Source organism: Brachionichthys hirsutus, chromosome 19 (assembly GCF_040956055.1).
Source record: "Brachionichthys hirsutus isolate HB-005 chromosome 19, CSIRO-AGI_Bhir_v1, whole genome shotgun sequence".
Lineage (NCBI taxonomy): Eukaryota > Metazoa > Chordata > Actinopteri > Lophiiformes > Brachionichthyidae > Brachionichthys > Brachionichthys hirsutus.
The window spans coordinates 5,095,867-5,117,595 of record NC_090915.1 but is presented as its reverse complement, the minus strand read 5'-3'; the positions used below and the strand labels follow the sequence as shown (position 1 = coordinate 5,117,595).

Here is a 21,729-nt window from a genome sequence, read left to right as displayed (position 1 = left end):
CAATTTTCTCCCCCCCACAATGTACTAATGCAAAGGCTGTGGTGAAGTTTCTATTTCCAAGCATTATCTATTCCAGGATTTAGCAGGATTTCGCGTCTATCTGCAGACTATTTCATCACATTTATGAGCCTGAAAGCAACTGCCTGGGATTCAAGGCCGTTCCACCAAAGACTGAAATGAGGTAAAGGAAATACCTAATTCATAATTTCTAGATTTGACAAGAGTTATAATTTGTGCATTTGGACATGTCAGAGTCGAAGGTACTTTGACTTCACAGAAGTGAGATGTGATGGCTTGCAGGCCCCCCCAGTGTTTGTGAATGTGGCCGTGACTGGAGCAGACCACACCACATGCTTCCCGTGCTCATTACAGCTCGGTAAGTTGCTAGCTCTAAGCATATGGTTGTGTTCTGGTTGCGATTCATATTTATTTTCTGCTCTGTAATGCATATAGAGAATTCTACATGGTGTCCTATTTGTGTTTTATTATGTGCATAGTTAATGTATGATATGAATTAGCAGGCCTGAAGTGAAGCGAAACCCACAGTCACATCACTAATTCTGCCCAGACCTTTACTTGTGAAATAAGTGTGGGTGATTTCTTCAGTCTTTATTTGGGTCTTCATTTGGAGCGTGCAAGAGAATAAATTAAATAAAGGAAATCATATATGGGCAAGTAGAAAGAAAAGCATATGCACAGAAACGTAATTAAATGAACAAATTGTCAGGAGAGCAAAATAAATAAATGCACGTCTATGTATGTGTCATCTAATTAGAATGCAAAACTTACATACATGCATGCATTGAATTAGGAGCTAAAAATAATAATACAAAAAATAAATGTGGACTGTCCCTGACCATTTTATTCTTACACAGCAACAGATCAATACTGAAGTGCTTCTGTTTACACTTTGTTTATAATAATTATTTGCTTAGCTTATTTATTATTTGTTCTGATTTATTTGACTTATTGTTTTGTTTGTCGGCATATGTGAAGCAGGATTTAGTTTTAAGGTCGGTCATGAAAAGGACGCAGAACTTAAATCTTGAGGCATGCGCAATGTGTCGCTAGAGGGCAGCAGAGGACATCTTATGCGTCTCATTTAACTAACCAACAAGTATGTCAACATAAACGAGATCCAGATGTGCTGAAGTATTTATATTGTTTAATTCTAAAATCTTTGTTTAGGAATATTATTTCAAACATGGGCAAGTGTCACAACCCTGATTGATCGGCTAACCTGATTAATAAATTATTTAACAAAATATCTTTGTTAAATAAATCCCCCCCCCCCCCAAGAGTTGTTTTTTCATGAATATTTCAGAGTTCCTTTCAACCCAGTACACTTGACCACATATGTCTGCCCCATGCCTGCACAGCACCACCAAAGCCTGTTGGGGGAGGAGGATGAACGTGAGCTGGCTCAGGGAAACCGGGTGGATATGGTGTGTGTGTGTGGGGGGGGGGGGGGGGGGGTCAGGAAGTTGGAATGTGGGTCCCTGTGTGTGATGTGATTGTTAGCAGAAACGTGTCAGCCCCAAGCTCACCACCGCCAACCCTCAGCCCACAGCACTGCTCAGGTTGTGAAAGTGGTGCTCTGTTTGTGAAGAAGGGTGCGTGTGTGTGTGTGTGTGTGTGCGTGCATGCGCATGAGATACATTTTAGGCCTGCTCTAGCATGGAGGCCCAGATACCTTATCATTGCCTTTTCTAGTGCAGCAAGGGGTAAAATCATGAGGTCGGCAGCTGGAGGCTGCCTGGCGGTGGGGCAGTTAGGCCCATGTGTGGCGTAGCAGGGTGAAACCATCCTGAAGGAGGGGGGGGGGGGGGGGGGGGAGTTTACAACTCTCCATCTTTATATAGAGAACCCAAACGATGGAGGAGGATGGACGGGAATGTTCACGTTCCCCGCCAACACACAGCAAGCATCGCGCGTCACGATGCTGAATTCTGTGCCTCCAGTCTTCATGGCTGCCGATTGTTAAAGGGCCAAATGTCAAATGTTCTTTTCTTCTACAGTTTAGATTGAATGGATGGATTTTCTTCTGTCATCCTCTCATTTGACAAATTAAATGTCTGCTGAATAAACAAACATTAAAGCGCTTCATCCTCATATCAACAGAACTGTCTCTGCACTTGGATGAGTCAGAATGCTCCTTTGTTTATGTTTTATAAATCACTCATATCCATATCCACTTCATTTATTTGACTTTTGATTGCTGCAAAGTGTGACAGAAAGCACGCGAGCAGAAACGATTGTATTTCTGTGCATGTTTTGAAAATACAAGGCTTTGAATGTGTATCTGTGTCAAATTAGGTGACCCCTCGCTGCCTCCGGAAAAGCAACTAGACTCCGAACATTGTAACTCTGCAGCTTTTGTTTCCCCTTTACCCCCCACCCTCTTTGCTCTTCTTTGGCTCGGCTCCTCACAGTCGATCTCTGGATGAGTTTTCAGCCACAAACCAAAGCTGGTCCTTTGGTCCAAAGCATCATGGGGGGGCGCCCCTCCCTGAACCCAGGAGTCCTGGCTGGACTGGTGGTTATAGCCACACCAGCGCTTTCACCTGCATGTGAGCTGAAGTTTCACAAGCAAGCAGCTCTAAACAAGCGGTAACTTCAGACCACACACTCAATGCTGGACAGGAGGGAAGTAGTAGTGTATTTATCCTGTGTGTGTGTGTGTGTGTGTTGCACACAATTCTTTCAGCATTCATTTCACAAGAAAACTGTTCCAGTAGTCGTTTTGATTCTGTGTTTTAATTCTCCAGCCTCCCGGGCCAACCCGCACCACTTCATTTTAGGAATCTTGTCATTTGCACCTGGATAAGTGGGATTTGTGTCGTTTCCTAAACATGAACTCGTCATGCTACACAAAATCTTTGGTCCCAAAATGGTTCTTTTTTTTTTTTAAAGAAATATGGCATTAACAGACGTGAGACACTGTTTTTGTCCTGCGGTCATGATTTTAATGCTGCAGATTTCTGGCCTGCAGCACATAGCAGCGGTAAGACCGTCTGATGCCACTGGCCCGCCTGCTGCTGCTTACTGACGTCTGTGGTTGATGCATTGTATGCCATCCAGGCTGCATTTAGATTTTATGTTTCAGTGTAAACGCTAATTAACCAGTATGGTCCAGATTTTTTTTTCTTTTTCTTTTTCTAGTGAGGACAGGCTTCATGTATTTTACAGAACTCATGAACATGTTTTTTGACAGTCTCATGATATTCTGCCACAAAAATTATTCCTCTCCATTTTTATTTTTTTATTACAATTCAAAGAAAGGTTTTGCAGAACTTCAGCTGAAACGCATGCCGAGTCATTGTTGGGTGCAAATCATGAATATTTCTGTCTTGTATTCTTACCCTTGTCATGGAAGTGTGGAAAATTGGGCATACAGCAAAATAAAATCCTACAAGAGTTTCAAAATATTTTGTTTAATTTAATTTTCATTTTTAAAATCTCAGGCTTTGTGATGGGACTAGAAAAATGTTGTGTACATGAGGGGTAAGATTACATTATTGTGACTCATTTTATAATATGAGCTATAAATTTAAGTTGTTTGTGTAAAGGGATTTATTTGTGTTATTTACAAATGTCTATCATGTTTAAATATATAATCTCAAATTGTGTCCGGTTTTTATGTGTGAAAATGAATTTATTTTTGAATTTATTTTTGTCTCAGCCTCACTGATGTGCATATATTTAACGGGTTTAAGTGATTTAAAACGAATATTTAAAAGTAACACCCATTTAGTTTCAGACTAGAGTTATAACTTATTTATATGAAGGAAATATTTCATGTTTAATCTTTCTTGTAGTTTGATATCAAATTTATACAAGGAAAGTTTTTTAAATGATTATTAATTTTCACTGTGAATTTCCTAATAAATATAAATAAACCACTGGCTGAATTATTCATTTTGCTAAATAGTCATAGTGTTTTTGTTTTTGTGTTTTTTACCGAAGTTTTAAGAAGTTTTCCCCCCAGATTTTATTTGTTTGAAACAACGTTAACGTGTCTTGTTGGCGGCTCGAAGTTAATTATACCGTGAGGTTTTTCGCGCTGCACCTCTTCATCCACGTCACAGGTTTATTCGGGCTGCCTTTAACTATGTAATTGATCAAAGCATCTAATTTTGGCCACTTAAACGCTTTTCTTTTCATCGTTTTACTCGCTCATTAGGCCTTCGGTTGATTTTCACACAGTTCCACGTTTCTCTCGTATCTTTCACGGAAACCGTGTTTTTTTTATATGGCCTTCTTCTACGCAAAACTCTAGACGATCTCTCTTTAATGTGTTTTGATGCCAGTTCGTAAAACGGAACGATGAAAAGTGTGCAGAGCGCGTGAGGATGCGGAGGACATTTGTGTGGAAAGTAAGTCATGGAAATTACTTTATTTACCATCAAATTGATCCCAAATTCAGAAACAAAGGTTGTTTTATGATTTTTTTATTTATATAAACTTTAAATAAATTACATTTGAGCATTTCTCCTGACTGATATTTTCTAATTGTTGCTCATTGCAAAGGCTGCAATGTACTCCAACTTCCAGCTTTTATTTTCTTTCTTCTCTAGTTCCTCTATATGATTTAAATTCAGTAAGTATTTTTCATTTACTGAATATGCTGTATTAACGCAAAATAATATTTGTGAAACAAATTCCAAGCACAGCTATGGCTCCAACTGGCCGACGTGTTCAAGTTTTTTTAAGGCCTATATAATCCAGAGCGCTGTAGCCTCGCTCATGTTCTACAAAGCCGGATTTGCCTAAATTGCCGTGATGGAGAAAACCTTCTTGTGTGCGGTTGCGTGCGTCCCAGAGAGGAGGAGGAGGAGGAGGAGGGGGGGGGGGGGTCCCGATTCCTCAAACCCAGAAAAATATACAAACCCTCGGAAAACTGTATGAGAGACTCATTTCATCTACTGGTTTAGCTTTGTTTGCCCTAACCCCCGTTCAGTAAAACATTTTCCATCGACTTAAGTTTGGCATCAAAAAAATAATTCTCCAGACATCCCAACAGCTGCATTTAGTGGTTACGTCATGAATGGCTGTGGGGCCCTTATGAGTCAATACTTTTCTAAAATATTTATTCTAAATATATATATATACTTTCACCATTAAAGTCACTACTATGAAAATCGTGAACACAGTACACACATTATACATTCCTTTTACATCAACGCAAGAAGTGATATCGACAGTTTATCAACGTGCTCATGTCGTCTCTTCACGTCACGCCACGACGAGCAAATTATCAACAAGGGCGCCTGTGTGACGAGATAACAGCCTAAAATGCACACGTTGCAAAAAATGACACCGCGGGCCAGTCCTTTTATTATTATTTTTTATCCCAACCCTGTCCCCCCGCGGAAAAAAGACCACATTTTGTTCACGAGAAATTACAGCCCAAGAACGAAAACCTATGGAAAATATATCGTGGGGGTAACAGACGACGAACTGCCGCATGTTATTCCCAGACTTAAAGTTGGAGTGCATGGTGTCGTCTTCGCCTGAGGTCACCCCCACGCACGCACCCACTGGCGCGTCAAACCCTTCACTGCGTGCCAACACGCCCGCGAACACATCAAATCTGTGATAACATATTTTGGATTTGGATTTTTTTTTGTGTGTTATTTTTATGTCAGAAACTCAAATATTGTATTTTTAAGCAGGAAGTGCTGAGAGGTAACAGGCCTAAATGCCCCTGCATGCATTATATATATATATTTGCTTACTTACTTGTATATCTATTCACGTCTTTTCCTCTACTATAGGGATAAATGACTCGACGGGATCAGATTCATTTAGAACATTTAGTTTGCAAATTGCCTCCGCAAACTGGTTAATTGTTCGGACTCGATAGAAATAAGGACAAAAAAAATATGTTCGAATAATCAATTGTGACCAATCCTTTTAGGCTTTTAGCGGAAACAAACACATTGATCAGTTTTAAATAATGTTCTATAAACTTGGCCTCTGTCTGGAGGCTGTGGAGAACAGTCAGGCGCGTAAAGACGCATGGAGCAAGTAAATATCAAATCGTTTCTCCTTTGATTATAAAACATGGTGGGGGCCTATTTGCAATTATTATTCGTTCCCATGCACAGACTGCTGCCCCCCCCCCCCCCCCCCCCCCACGATCGACATCCCGGGCTGAGCTTCCGCTTCGCACGGTTGGTCATTGATGCGGAGTGGAGGGTTGGAAAGTGAGGGAGAGAGAGAGATGGAGAGAGAGCGAGAGGAGAGGGGGGGCAGCATTGACATGGCAAGAGAGAGAGAGAGAGAGAGAGAGAGAGAGAGGAGGGAAGAAGGAGATGACGGACCTGCTCCTCAGGGACACGGCTACGGCTTGCTGCTAGGTGCTGTTAGCAGAGTCCGCGCACAGAACGCTCTCGGGCTGTAAAATGCGCAATAACGCACAGACTAGCGCCTTGTAGCTGCCGCCGAGCTCCGCCAGGGTCTCCGCGCTTTCGCTTTGTAAGGGAATCTGGAATAACTTTTGATTTGAGGTGGGAAGAAGAACTCATGGAGAATCTCTGCAGCTTCCTCGAGAAAAACGTCTGGATATATCTGAACAGGATCGGGGTGTCAAACGTTTGAAAGGCGCGGCGGTGTTTTCCTCTCCAGCTCCGAGCGACGGACGTGATCTGCGGGGGTTTTTTTTAGGTAAAACTGATCCTCTATACGCGTTACGCGTTACGCACCGTGTCGGTTTGCGCAGTCTGCGTGGGGAACAGCTTCTGACCTGATGGGATTGTTTTTGAAGGCACTTCTTTGTGTTCTGGACACGGTTAGGAGTTTCCTGAAACCTTGATGTCGGTGCATGCTTCCCCAATCTGCACGTTTATTCTGCCAACAAAAAAAAAGTCAGTCCATCCAATTCCTATTGGCTAAACAGTCCTACTTTCTTTCCACAAACAAATCGGTGAAGGAGATGAATGAATGAATACATATATTTGTGACAATCATCCAGCTCATTTAGAGACAAACATGTTCTACTTATTAAACTGTTTGTCATGAACTTTTTGTTACTTCAGTCACAATATTTAAATTTTGCCTCCCCTTTCCTTTTATTCTGTATATGCTGCTATTTACCGGTATAATTTACAGCTTGAATAGCGCACGGTATTTCTAAAATTATCAACCTATTGGCAACAATAAAACTTATATCTGTATTTTCCTGCATGCATATAAGAATATATGAAGCTTTTAACAGGATTACTAAAAGAGTCAAGCCTCAAACTCTGACATCTCATGTTTGGGTCTTGCAGCCGAGGCGGTAGTTCGTGGAGCTCCGCGGTTATGGCGGACCAAGAGGAGACTTTTGCCCTTGAAAACTCTCCCAGTGGCTCGGATTCAAGGGATTTACCGACCGATAATAAATCAGAAAAACACAACGGGACTTCAAGCAAATCCCCATCGTCACAAACGACTTACATTCAGCAGGTTGGTGTCGCTCAGCCTGTCGGCCTTCCTCTCACTGTCCCAGGCTCTGACTTATGGGGTCAGATGCGCCGTAGGAAATGTGCACGCGCACTTTATCTGTTCGTCCGAGCAAGCAGCGCCGTGTCAGTCTGGATGGTACTTTTTTAGGTAAAACATATTAAAATTATTTTTTTAAAGTCTGCCGATTGGATGCAGCCGCCGAATTTAAAATGTTTAACTTGATAACAAGAATATTTTAAAACGGAGACGGAACTTTCTTTTTTTTTTTGTTCCGTCATTGATTGAATAAACCGTCTTATGATTTGTTTTAGATAAACTCGGCAAAACAAAAAAAGTTTCAAAGTAATTTGGGTTCATGTTTGGTGAATCTTAGTGCATGAACGTGGCAAATGGCCTTCGGCTTAATGCAGTGTAAAGACTCCAGAGTGGCTCACACACATGTCCGATATTCTCTATTGTTTTAACCAAACGATAACTCCGCGTTTAGATTTTTTTTTTCGTCTTGTTTAATGTATAGTATTTTATTCTTAGTTTTTGAATAATAAAATGTAATATTTTAATTGAAATCGCCCGCATTGGTATTTCGTATTTTTTGCGCTGCTGCTAAAATAAAATACAAATAAATACAAATACAGGCTCCAATCTATCTTGAAGGCCCCAGAACCTTGTCACGTCGTGATTTAGTGCTTGATACTTCTTTATAAAATGCTTTCTTTTGAAGGGGATGGAGGGAATAAAGGTCTACCTGCATGAGAGGGAACTCTGGACGAAGTTTCACGAAGTGGGGACGGAGATGATCATCACTAAAGCTGGAAGGTAAAAAGACAAACTCCAAAAATATATCTCCCATTTTCGAACCAGTGAGGTTATTGCAGTTAAACACAACTGAATTTTTTTGGATATAAATTCATCTATAGTTTCAGAATTATGTAGACCAGGATTTACTTTCTAGTGTGCGGATCTGGAAATACACACCTAAAAGAAAACATGGAGCATCTGGTGGACGCGTTAGCGCTCATGAAGAGACTAAGTTTATTTTCTGGGTGACCCTGAGGGGGACGAATGAAATACCACAGATGTATAAGCCTGAGAGAGCAAATGCACTGAACCGTCTTCAAATAGGGGATCTGTTTGACTCGACATTTATTTCAATTCACCTAAATGGGTTTATTTAGGAACACGTGTTTGCTCTCATCGTGTGTGTGTGTGTGTGTGTGTGCGCGCGCGTGTGCGTGTGTGTACACTTATACATTTCTGATATGTTATGCATGGGTTCCATACGCGCCACCTTCCCAGTTGCTTTCAGAACAATGAGCGCAGCGGCTGAGCGCGCAATTGCGTAAAGTGACCGCTGGTGTCTATTCATAAAGTGTCTCAGATTGTAAATGGTCAATATGTGCTCGTTTAACACCATTGTGTTCCCCTGTGCGGTCAGAAGGTAGTTGTTTTTATCACAGCTGCATAAAGTCTCCATTATGATGGAGAGTATTTTTGGCGTCCAATGATCTTACACAGTGTCCCCCCCCCCCCTTGTCCTCGGGCTTATTTTGGCCCACCGGAGGCTGCGTAACCTTATTAGGTGTTTCCTATATCCAAATATCCATATGATTTACTTAAGAAAACATCTGACCCACAATGAAAGTATTTTATAATTCATATTCCTCTCTCGAAGCGCATGCTTGAAATTACACTGTGCCCCTCCAAACCAAACAGAAGGATGCATTTAGCATTTTAAACCAACCCACGTGAGCCGATCGTGTGCGTCATAATTGGCAATTTTGGGAGTAATAAAACGAGAAAGTCAAATGATCTGTTTTATAAAAGTCTGTGAAGGATGGTAAACATTTAAAAACTAAACTTGGACCTGCATTTTAGTGATTTAAAAACGCATCATACTTTTTTCTTTTCACCTTCTTTGTCACAGTTTCCACCTTATGCAAATACTTTGTCCTTTTACAGGCGAATGTTTCCCAGTTTCAAAGTAAAGGTCACGGGATTAAACCCTAAAACTAAATACATCCTCCTTATGGACGTCGTTCCCGCGGATGACCATCGATACAAATTCGCCGATAATAAATGGTACGTATATATCACAACATAACTTCTCATGTTCTTGAAATGTGCGCAGCTGCTTACTCCAAGACATTTTTTTTGCATTGTTGTCCAAATGGAAGAAAGTCAGATGTGAACATTTTTATTCGCTATTTATGAATTATGATTTTGCGCAAATTCTGATGTTTGCCAAGAAATGCGGTCAGCAGAGAGAAATGTTTCTACCCAAAGATCTGTCAATGTCGAATGAGCGCTGGTTCCGTTTCCTATAGAGCTGCGTATTAGCCGACATGGAGCATCGGTCACACTTCAGGACCATTTGTTTAGTGTCATGTCCGCATCTCTCCGACTTCGGTCAGGACTATTTTGTTTGGGTCAGCGCCTTTCGATGCGGAGACGCTCAAAGAGGATAATCACATATCCCAATACCTCTGATAATGACCTGCTCAACGCATGCTAATTTATCCTTTTGATCTATAAGAGATGTTGGAAAACAGTGTCGACCAGCTCTAATCTGACCTTTTTGCAATCCGAAAACAATTTGAAGTATTTTTGTTCCAAACCTTTAAACGTCTGAGGCCCTTCAGATAATTCTAAAGTAAAATGTTAACATATTTAAAGATTTGGTCGTCAACTAATTGGTCGCTCTGGTTTCTAAAATGTATGTAATTTTTAAAATGTAATCTAAATAAATTGCGTTCCAGTAAATGTGCGAATCAATTTTATTTTTTTTAATAATGGAACACTATCCTATAAAAACCGGGGACGTGTTTTCGTTGATGATAATTGTCAGTCCGCGGCTGTGTTGCTGTAACTCAGGTCTGTGACCGGGAAGGCTGAGCCCGCCATGCCCGGGAGGCTCTACGTTCATCCGGACTCTCCAGCCACCGGCGCGCACTGGATGAGGCAGCTGGTCTCCTTCCAGAAGCTGAAACTGACCAACAATCACCTGGACCCGTTCGGACACGTAGGTGCCTGCAGCCTATCATCTATACAAAAGTTATGTGTCTCTGTGTGTGTGTATGTAATATTATAACCTGGCGCGGGTTCAAATTCATGCACTTGTTATTTGTTGCTCATTGGCACTTCTGCAGGGAGGGTTGTAACTGAAAGCCGATCCCACTCATCTATTGGCCAAGCTTTTCGCCTTTTTTATTTGACAACACAAACGCTGGTTTCCTCATTTTGCTAATCCGTGACTAATGAGTTTTCTAATTATTTAATTTTATGCATTGATCCATGAAAATTATTCAAGTATACTGGAGAAAAAAAAATTAAGACTCACGCAGAGTTGAATCTGAGAAATACAAGCGTGACAATTATTTTTAGGAATGGCACTTAAATCTAGACCTAAAATAATAATAATTAATTAATTATTATTATTATTATTATTAAATTAAATACTAAATCAAAGTTATTTTGAGTGTTTGTAATCTTTGCCTGAATGTGTATTTGACTTTTATTTTTCCAACTATATTTCTTTCTCTTTATTTTTGTGCTAATCAGCTTGAAGTTTTATGTGGGCTGTTAAGTTGCATTTGTGCATAGACTGTTCATGTATATAATTCGGGAATCTAATAAATAAATTCAGGGAACATTTTAGTTATTACTGACTAAAAGCTTATTTTTGCTTCTTTTAAAAGTTATTTTTTCATACCATCTCCACTTTTTTCTTTTTTCTTTTTATTTAAAGGACATTTTTTTCTGGAAAATGGTTGTTGGTTTAATTTCTACACTTAAGGTTACACATTATTTTTCCTTGTGGCGCTTGTTAGAAACTAGTTTATTGCTGCAGAGTTAAGCGATATACAAGTGCTCGTTCTAAGTGTAACTCAAGGAAAAAATACATTTTGAATTTAAATTAGAGGAAAAAAATCAAGTTTTTTAAGTCTCAAGACATATTGTTGAATTTAATTAATCTTTTTGCTTAATTATTCACTGAAAATCCCAACACAGATTAATTTAAATAATAGAATATTGGATTTTCTGCACAAAACTGAATAATTTTTACTTCAAATAATACATGATGATTCCTTTGCCCCACATATTGTTTAATCTTAGAGAAATATACATTTTTACATGAAGAAACATTTCAGATTCTCAGTGAGGAGAATCCTCTAACTCAGCTCTTTTCCTTGTGCTATTAGTCAGAATCCCATTTTTGCTTCCAGCATTCTGCAACATTTTTGGCACTTTTCATTGCCCATGTGTATTTTAGCAGGCTCTGGATGCATTGAAGTTGGAGACTTCCTGGAGGTTCTTAAGTATAGAGAAACAGAAACTTTTTTGCAAACCGGAGAGAGCCAATTGCACCCCCCCACCCACTGCTTTCCACACCATCCTCACCAAAAGGAGGGCCTGGTACCCATTTCCTAACTTCAACTCATTATTCTGTGCTCACTATCTGACCACAGGCTTTTGTGATTCCTGTCTAACTCAGAAATACCAAACGAAAAACATCAACAAATGGCTGCAGGCTGTCATTAAAATTGAAGTGGGCACATTGAGGCCAATCTAGAAGTCTTGTTGTAATAAGTAAGCTTTGTCATTCTAATGGTTCGTGCATGGTGACAAAAAGTGCACCAAAACCTTTTTTTTTTTAATATACTGTATATCTAAAAATTGAAAAAGATAAAAGAATGATTGAATGTGAAATGTTAAAGTGTTCCACAAATGCTGGATTAGATATGTCCATGATTAGAAACAGATATCTTAGTTGTTTTCTTTCAATATGAAGATGCAGCAGAGGAAACATTTGTTCTTATTACAATGGCAATCCATCATGTGTTCCGTTATCGTCACCAACGAACACAGTGGCGGAGTATTTATGTCTATAATCTCCACTTTCATGGCCAATCAAAAAGCAGATTTTGAATCATTACTCAAAACCTTTTTTTTACTGAAACAAAAACATCATAAGCATTCACGCACATGTCTACAACTATCTTTGTGCTATGCGCCTACGGCGATGGCTTCCTTCCCAGAGTCCAGCTGGTGCAGTGAAACCCAGACTGAATGTGAGCAGCATTGTAAATTCTAGGTGCAAGTAGATTTTTGATTGGTTGCAGGGCTCCTTGACTCACCTCTTTCGTGCCTGGGAGACAGCACCCAGGGATTCATAAATGAAACACTGGTGCCTGGCCAGAAAACGATACCATTAGCATGTTGACCCAGCTGGTTGAAATAACTTGTGGGTCATTTATATTTACTAGCAGTGAGACTGTTGCAGACTGGGCTGGTTTGAGATGGGCTCAGAGCAGTAATTATGTCTTGTAATGAATCTCATATCGGCGGCCTGCAGGGCTGAGCTCAGCGGCTCGGTGGAGGAGCCTGAACAGAGACAAGGGAAGCTGCATGTCGCCTTTTACATCCAAATGCACATAAAGAAAGTATAAGTGCATGTAGTCTCACACTAAGTGTGCATTCCGTTACGCTTCATAAAGAATTGTTCTATTTATTCCATGCTTAGACTACCACTATACGGTGCTGCTTTGGTCTCATTGCAAGGGAATGACGTAACCAAACTGATGTTGTTGTGTATAAATTCCTGAAAATCATTTGTTTCTCTCTCAGTTCTCATGCCAAACTGCAGTTTTCTCTTTGATCTTTCTCTCTCTCTCTCTCAACTCCCAAAATATTTCAGTGTTATTCTCCACCACCCTCAATTTGCTCCTGCTCTCCTCTCCTTGTCTTCCCACACATGTTTCGCCTGCGAGGGCGGCGTGTGAGGATCACGCTTGTTTATATTTCAATGGCAGTGTGCGATGAGCAATAGATGGTGGCCTACAAAGCCGGCTCATCCCGAGGTTCGGGGGACGGGGGGACGGGGGGGGGGGACCTCTCTGATGTGGCGGAACTTGAAAGCAAAGGGCAGAGACTCGTGACCCAAAGTGATTCCTCACTATCATTAAATGCTATCATCCAGAGGTTTGGGGGGGGATACAGGGCAGCGGCTGAGCCAAGGAGACGAGGCGTGAGCTGGGGACCCCAGTGGGTGGTCTCTATGCTATACCCCCCAACAACACACAAACACAGAGAGCGGACTTTGGGAAGCCACAGTCGGCAGACCGTGCTGCCTCCTCGGTGAAAAGCATCTTAGGCCATCGAGCATGAGTGATGTTGCCTCACTGACGGGCGTGTTGCCGTGGTTTGCCCCACTCTTCGGTCGTATCTCTGCAGGCATCGAGCAAGATGTTGAATTAATGCATGCACGGGGGAAACGTTTAGTTTCACCCACTGCTTCTCTGTTTCCACATAAGGCCTGTTACGTAATTTATGCCACTGCAGGTTTCTCAGACAGAACACAACAACAACAACAAAAACAACACAAGTTAAGTGGGTGGATGTTTAATAATGAAGAGAGCAACTCCCATAGTTGCTGCTGGCGGTGAAAATCTATCTGCATGTTTTAAAGTTGTTGTTTTTTACTCTCCTTTCCTCACTGATTGCCGTATCATCTTATTTCTCTAGAGACAGGAAAATAAAAGTCACGCAAAGTCCTTGGCTATTGCTACGGACTTTGTTTAAACACATTTCTGACAATATACAAACGTCAGCAAAAATATCCAAGCTCACAAAAATATTAACATTTCCATGTTTTAATCTGGAAATGTTTCATTTTATGCCTCAAGGCTTTATGAATCCCAGAAGATGCGCGGTAATTAGGTATGTGTGTGCTGAGGGAAGGAACCAATCCAACGTCTAAAAATATGGGAATTAAAACAGTCTCTGTACAAAACAGCAGCCGGATTTAATTTTTGCAACCTTTTAAATACAGATCCAAGCCTGCAGTCTCAAAACGTTTCTGCCAATAGTTTTATTCATGGTAGATTGTAAAATATTCCAAAGCGGAGTTTCCATCTGCAAAGCATCCACTCTTTTACAGCAATCCTGATCTCGCCAGAGTGACGCTCATCTGATGCTTTCTGCACAGGGTCAGGAACATTTTGCATCTACAATGTGCATGACAAGCATAGATATGATATAATTGATTACTGTATTGTTTAAGCCTCTGCGGTTCAGCTCAAAGAGGGGACAGTTCTGTTTAATGGTACGAGATGCATCCCAGGTATACATGGAGGTCAGGTCTTGCTCTTGTCTCTGTGCATGCTGGCTGTGAAAGGCAGGTACTAAAACAACCTCGAAGATAACTGATAGTGGGAACACTCAGAGGGGGAGATGGAGAAAGCAGAGGGGGGGTTGAGAGAAGGGGAAGGGGATAGAGGGCCCCTTCTTTATTCCTGCAATGTGAGCAGATCGGATGAAAACAAAAGCCATATAGAATTCCTCCGGGCTGATAACTGTAACTCGCCAGTCTGTCAAAAATAATTACACTTAAGGAGCAGAGATCCGAGCACCTCAAAAGAGAAGTTCAAGGCTCAAGTTCAGCTGCTCGAGCCACGTCTTAATGTCATCAAGTTATAGCCACAGCCATCGCTTAGATTAGAGAGAAGCTGCAGGCTCATCCACTCTAAAGGGACGCAGTATCATATAGTAAAGTATAATATAGAGAATTAGGCAGCTGCAAAGTTACAAGGTTGGTTTCAATTCTATACAGAACATATATATATATATTTTATTTTATTAAACAAGCCCCTCTAAAATAAATACAATTAGAGCCCGTAGGCGGTGGAAGGTGTGTAAAAAGTTGCACACACACATGCAGCAAATCATTAAAAGCAGATTAAGATTCAGTGCAATAAATGTTTCACCTTTTAGTGAAACAAGTTTTTAAAAGTGGAGTTATGCAGCTTTTACTGGGAAAAAAATCCATATTTAAGTAATTTATTTGACTGTTTTAACTCCTGCTAAATTTACGTTGCCAAAATAAAATTATTATTATTTACGTATTTGTTTCTTTTTTTAGGTATTTTAGTCTCACGCAAAGCTCGTTTATTTCTTTCCTGCAGATCATTTTAAATTCAATGCACAAGTACCAGCCGAGGATCCACATTGTGAAAGCGGATGAAAATAACGGCTTCGGCTCCAAGAACACGGCATTCTGCACGCACGTCTTCACAGAGACGGCCTTCATTGCGGTTACTTCCTATCAGAACCACAAGGTAAGTTCTGCATGTCTGCGTTTGAAGTTTTCAGTCATTTTCTGTGACATAAAAGTTTCCCATTGCTTGTTTTTAAAAATGTTTTGAATTCCATTTACGACGCAGCAGGAATTCAAAGAAAGACGCGTCTGAGTCGTTTTATTTTATTTTTATTTTTTTATGCGGAATTGCGCACACGGACTATTGTTCATTGTACATTTTCTGCCGAAATCTTTATTGTGGGGTTGAGAATGAAAGTTGCTCTTCTCTGTGAGGATAATTTAAAAAGACTCTTCGCTGTCATTTAGAAACCTTGTATCATGTCGAGTGACTGACAGACGAGAGCAAACCTCAGATAGCCAACCCGACGAGACGACGTCTGACCTCAGGAGACTCCAACCAAATTCCAGGCCTGCAACCCCTACGAGCTGCCGATAAACCGAATAAACCTCAAACGAAACTTTCCTCACTATATACAGTCAGAATAATAGTACTATTATTAATATATATGGGCGGGGGGGGGTCGCATGTTTTATATGCGCTTCAACTTGTAAAGAAAAACAGTTATTTAAATTAGATTTCTTCGAAATAACTTTAACACGAACAATATCCTTTATAATCTAATTATAATCGATTTAATCGCGTTTTACATCGCGTCAGAAGATGGTGCGATAAATTGTGAGTTTAATAGTTTAATTTAAAAAAAAATTAAACTAATTTCGTGGATTTACGTTGAGGGTGTACAACTTTAAAACTTTAAATATGTTTTTTATTTAATTTATTCTTTACCAAAAACATAAAAGGTAAATTATGATATCGTTAAATATCTTAAAGCAGCTTCACGGTTCTTGAGACTTCAGTATCACAAATACTTTTTTTTAAATGCAACATTTCCTGGAAATAGTTCTATGTGCAAACAGCATCTGGTTAACGTCATTGAATCCTACAGGTTTGCATGTTTTTAGTTTGGGGAATATGGAAGAAAGGGGCGAAAGATCATAATATCACTGCAGCCAATCCCGAGGCGCACGCGCTTCTGGGAACAGGAAGTGCAAATGACCGACATGCTTTTCAGAAACCATTCATTATTTTCAAGCATCTTATTGGGGGGCTGAGATCTTAACCCCGGGCTAATTATTGGGGGCTTTCCAGACCTGCAGGTGGGGGGGGGGGGGGGGGGGGGCGGCGGCTGTCTGATTGCATGCACTTTACCACAACTGTCCAATCAAACACTCCTAACATCTGCCATAGTAATATGTGCATGCTGCAGGCATGTGTCCAATTCACCTGTTAGACTGGAGCTAATGAAAGTGGTCAGACTGCAGTCTTTCCTGTCACAGGTGCAATTAAAACATGCTTCTAAACTGGATTATATATGTGTGTGTGTGGGGGGGGGGGGGGGGAGTGAAAGAATGAGTGGCAAGCAACATCATTGCTTATCTCTAAGCTATGTTTTATCAGTCTTAAGAATAAATATCTTTAGACTGAAATAACTTTAAGCATCTGGAAATATATTTACTTTTTAGCTATTTAGCCAAGGAGTATAGTTTAGTCTAAATTAGCGCTGTTTTAATGAGATTTTATATTCTCCTTCCATCCAGTGAGCTGTCAGTATAGGAACTCAGGTGGTTTTATATACTGTATATAATTTTTGTTTACCCTGGTTATCACTTTGGAAATTTGAACAGGTATTTATTTATTCTTAGAATTTCCACACTAATGAGAGTTCAACTGGACCCTAAATGTTTTATTCCACATTCTCAGATGATGGAGGGTGCAAACACTCCTCGAGCTTGCACGCTTTAACAAGACGCTATAACAAAGTGTCGCACAAGATATTTTTTTTACAAGGTTTTGTGAAAGTGTCAGCCAGCATGCAGACAAACTTCCATTCTTGTCAGAAAGCTGGAAGCAGACAAGAGCTGCCAACTAATTACCTGCCAGAAACCGCTGCTCACAAGAAGGATAGCCCTGGATCGTTTTTAAGCGCTTTGGGATATATTCCCTATTTTTGAGTTTCGTTCTTTGCACTTATATAGTTTCATAATTGTAAAGAAATATTTACCCAAACATAAAATAAATCATTTATCAAGTAATGCACCAACTTTCTGCTGTGACATAAATTATAACATTATGTAATAAAAAAATATTTCTTTAATGTTTTGGTGAAAATGTGATCTATCATTTTTATTTTTATTAGATTATTGTGAGCATTTAGATTCAACAAACTTTTTTTTCATGAGATGAAGAAGAATGGCATATAGTGAAAATACTGCACAAACAAAAATGTTGACTTAACCCTTTAAAGCCTGCACCATGAATTAATCGTCAAATAGGACCTGGAAAATAAGGTCTTAATGGAAGCTTCTGACAAATTTGTCCAAAAAAACCCACCAAAACATAAATTTTTATATAAGTGCTCTAATTTATGTATCATTTGCAAAAAAACAGAACAAAAATTCATGGAAAATGCAGATGCATGTGTTGGCCTGTATCTATCAGCTTTTTCAGGTAAAGAAAATATCAAACTTCTGAAGTAGAAGTCTCAAAATCCTGAAAGGCCACATGTATCAAATATGATACGTTTGGCAATAAAGGGTTAAAGAACAATGTACTGATTTTAATTTAAGCCTATATGTGAAGTGGCACAACCTGCACAATAATTGTTTTAACGCATGATACATCAAGCTTTTTATGAACTAATTGATTGTGTTGCTCTAGATAACTCAGCTGAAGATTGAGAACAACCCGTTTGCAAAAGGCTTTCGTGGAAGCGACGACATGGAACTGCACCGGATGTCTAGAATGCAAAGGTAGTGATCAAACAAGATTTTTCAAATTAATCCTTAAATTGGTTCAATGTGTTGTCCCGCTGTCACAATATTTCTATCAATGACCCCAGCCTTTTTGTGAGTGAAAACACTCATGAATAAATTAGTATATAAATGTTGCATGGCTTACAGCGACATCCCGGTTGCACTATCTCTGACCAGCCTCTCTTGAATTCTTAAATGATCCATATGCAAGCCACTTAATGCAGATTATTTTCAGTGAGTGTTATTTCCAGTGATGTAAGTGTAATTCTTGACCCTTGGCCAGTTTTCATAATGATGAGATCTGGCAGAACATCTGAAATACGACTGATACAGCTCTACCACTCTTTGTGATGTCGCTCAGTGTCTGCTGAATGTGAATATATATTGCATGTGTGTGTGTGTGTGTGTTTGTCCATGCATTTCTGTTGAACTATTGGTATTGCTTTGTCCGACGCTTTATAGGCAGCCCACGACCGCATCGCTCTCCCCGTTATTCAGTCCAGATGAGGGATGGAGCATGCATCGAGAGTTCTTGGACAAAACACATTTTCAAAGGGAAAAGTCTGGTTTTGAAACTCCCCACCCCCCATTACTCGGGCAGCTCATACTTTATGTGCATTCAAATGTCGAAATCAGGCAGAAAAAGCTGTTTTTTTCCCAAGGAGGTGATAAAATTTTACCTCCATTCCATTCTTTGTAATTAAGCATTTTAGATCCGTGTCATGGTTTCTGCTGTATTGGAAAATTCAGGGAGCGATTTCTATACTTTCATGTATAAAAAATAAATAAAAATGATGCATTTAATTGTATCAGACACACGCTAAGTTATTTTAAGTAGGTGCGTACCACAATTTCATACAAGGTTTTGAGTGAAAAGCGTTTCACCTATCAAACCTCGCAAATGCATCGAAACACGGTGCGAGTCCAAACCACACCATAAATCTTACATGCCATTGTCCGACCCTGCCGAGTGCAGTAAGCTATGCATGTCTGCTCTTGGTTACATTTTTTTTTTTTTTTCTTGGAAGGGAAACCTTATTGCAAAACCAGGTTACTGTTTCAGCTGAGGCGATCCCTGAAATCAAAGATCCCAAAGTAGCAAAATGATCTATTGATAGATCCTGTGGATTAATAGGAGTGAAATAGATGTTGGCATTCCCGCTGGAAAGGCTTTTCCCCCAAAGGAGTGTCCTAAGTGGGTGTGATTCACTGATGGTGGCTGTCTTTAAGAACAGATCTCATGATGGACTGCACAGAATTAAACTATTAATATTAGAGGGGTTTTTCATCGTGATTCTACATGTGCTGTCTATAATATTTATGGGTCCAACTGCAGATATCATGTAATAAATAACAGATGTATTTGGTGTGTGTGTGCAGCACTAAGGAGTATCCAGTAGTGCCTCGCAGTACGGTGCGACAGAGAGTGGGCTCCAGTCAGAGCCCGTTCAGCGGGGAAGTCCAGGGCATGGCTACCCCAAGCACCCTGAGCTCCCAGTACTCCCAGTGTGAGAACGGGGTCACCAGCACCTCACAGGATGTGCTGCCTCAGTCAGGATCTTACCCCCTGCCACACGAGCACAGCCAGGAGTACCACTGCATCAAGAGGAAAGGTAGGAGACTTTAAAGTCGCCCCTAAAAGAATGAAAAAAAAAGAGTGTGTTACCTGGTGATGGAGAGGGCATCAGGAAAAAGGACGGACTAGTTGACGTTAATGTCTTTGAGCGCTGCACAGCAGCCTGCTCGCAAACACGCTGTTAATGATATGCAAAGAAAATGTGGGTTCTGCAATTTGGCCGCTAACACCCCATAAAGCAGTGATTACCATGCCGAGCGTCGCAGGTCGTAAATTTCATAATGTCGTTCTTTAAATATGGAAACACTCCTGTGTGTGTACCTGCCATTTTCTACTGTGCATTGTGGCAGATTCCACACAAGATCGCAGAATAAAATTATGCTGGGCAGTTTGCGTCTGTTGATTTACATCAAATCCAAATAGAGGTAAATTTAGAAGAAGAAGAAAAACTTGACATGAGTTAACTTTTTTTCAACTTTAACTCAGGGGTTGTCGCTACAGGTGACGACGACTGTCACCCAGCGGAGCACAGCTATAAGAAGGCCTATCTGGAGAGCTCCTCCAGCGAGGAGGACCATTACTACCGCCCCGTTGGTTACGCCCAGAGCCTCGGCCTGGCCGGGGGACCCTACCGCAGCGAGTCCAGTCAGCGGCAGGCCTGTATGTATGCCAGCGCCTCACAGGGTGCTGAACCCGTACCTAGTTTGGAGGACATCAGCTGCAACACTTGGGCCAGTGTTTCGCCGTACGGGAGTTGCTCCGTCACCACCATGCAGCCGATGGAGCGGCTGCCCTACCAGCACTTCTCCGCTCACTTCACGTCTGGGTCTCTAGTGTCCAGACTTGGCGGGGTCGGGAGTCATGCCTCTCCGCAGCTAGGCGATGGCCACCATGCTGCAATGTACCAAAGCTCCATGACTCATCAGACTCTGGGCCGCCAGTGCAGTCCCGGGGCTGGGATCCAGTCTCCCACAGCCGGCCTACAGGGGAATGAGTACCTGTATACACATGGCATACCACGTACACTGTCGCCACACCAGTATCACACTGTACATAGTGTCAGCATTATGCCAGAGTGGAACGAGAACAGCTAGAGGAGTGTCTCGTCACAGCTGAAAGTGGGAAATGGACCAAAGGAGGCGGGGTTTCGAGAAGCATATTTATATTTTTAGAGTACGTGTTGCTCGTAATCTTAATGAGGTCAACATCGATGGACATTTGTAAAAACAAAAATGGTGTCGAGTAGAAAAGCATCTTATTACTTAATTTGTTGCGACGGCATCTGCACTTATAAGCGAATATCATAGACAAGAAAGAAGAGGAGCTGGACCAGAACACGCGCAAAGACTGCTGCAGTGCAGAGGAAGTGAATGCAGGCAACATTCAGGCACCAAAATAGAACCAATACGTTTCAGATGCTTCGCCAGATGTTTGCCCAAGTTGATAGCGTCTTCTCGTGCTGGTGGGGCTTGTTTTTTTCTTTCTTTTTGATTGTCAGTATTTCAGAGACAAGTTAATATGTTGTCATCACGGTTTTGTATTCGTGTCCCGACTTTGCGTCAAGAAAAGACATTTTTCATCTGTTCTCATTTTCTTGTAATTTTTTTTTGTAGATAACATCTTACTTTGTAGTCAAATTCCTATAAGTGATGAATAAGCGGGTCGGAGCTTTTGTTGTGGCTCATTGATTTACATCTGTCAACTGTTGTGGGGGGGGGGGGTTTGTTTTGTTTTTTACATGCAAGTCAAGAAATCCAGCAGAAGGACAGCACTTCAGAAAAATTGTTCATTTGTG

General features: G+C 40.8%; 1 protein-coding gene across 1 annotated transcript; it reads left to right on the top strand.

Moving 5' to 3' along the window:
• Positions 1 to 7,305: 7,305 nt before the first annotated feature.
• On the top strand, positions 7,306 to 21,028 carry tbx5a (T-box transcription factor 5a). Its single transcript, XM_068752770.1, has 8 exons — positions 7,306 to 7,449; positions 8,171 to 8,265; positions 9,409 to 9,528; positions 10,321 to 10,468; positions 15,411 to 15,563; positions 18,264 to 18,355; positions 19,739 to 19,971; positions 20,436 to 21,028. Exons 1-8 carry the CDS (start codon positions 7,306 to 7,308, stop codon positions 21,026 to 21,028), a joined length of 1,578 nt encoding a protein of 525 aa, XP_068608871.1.
• The last annotated feature ends 701 nt before the right edge of the window (positions 21,029 to 21,729 follow it).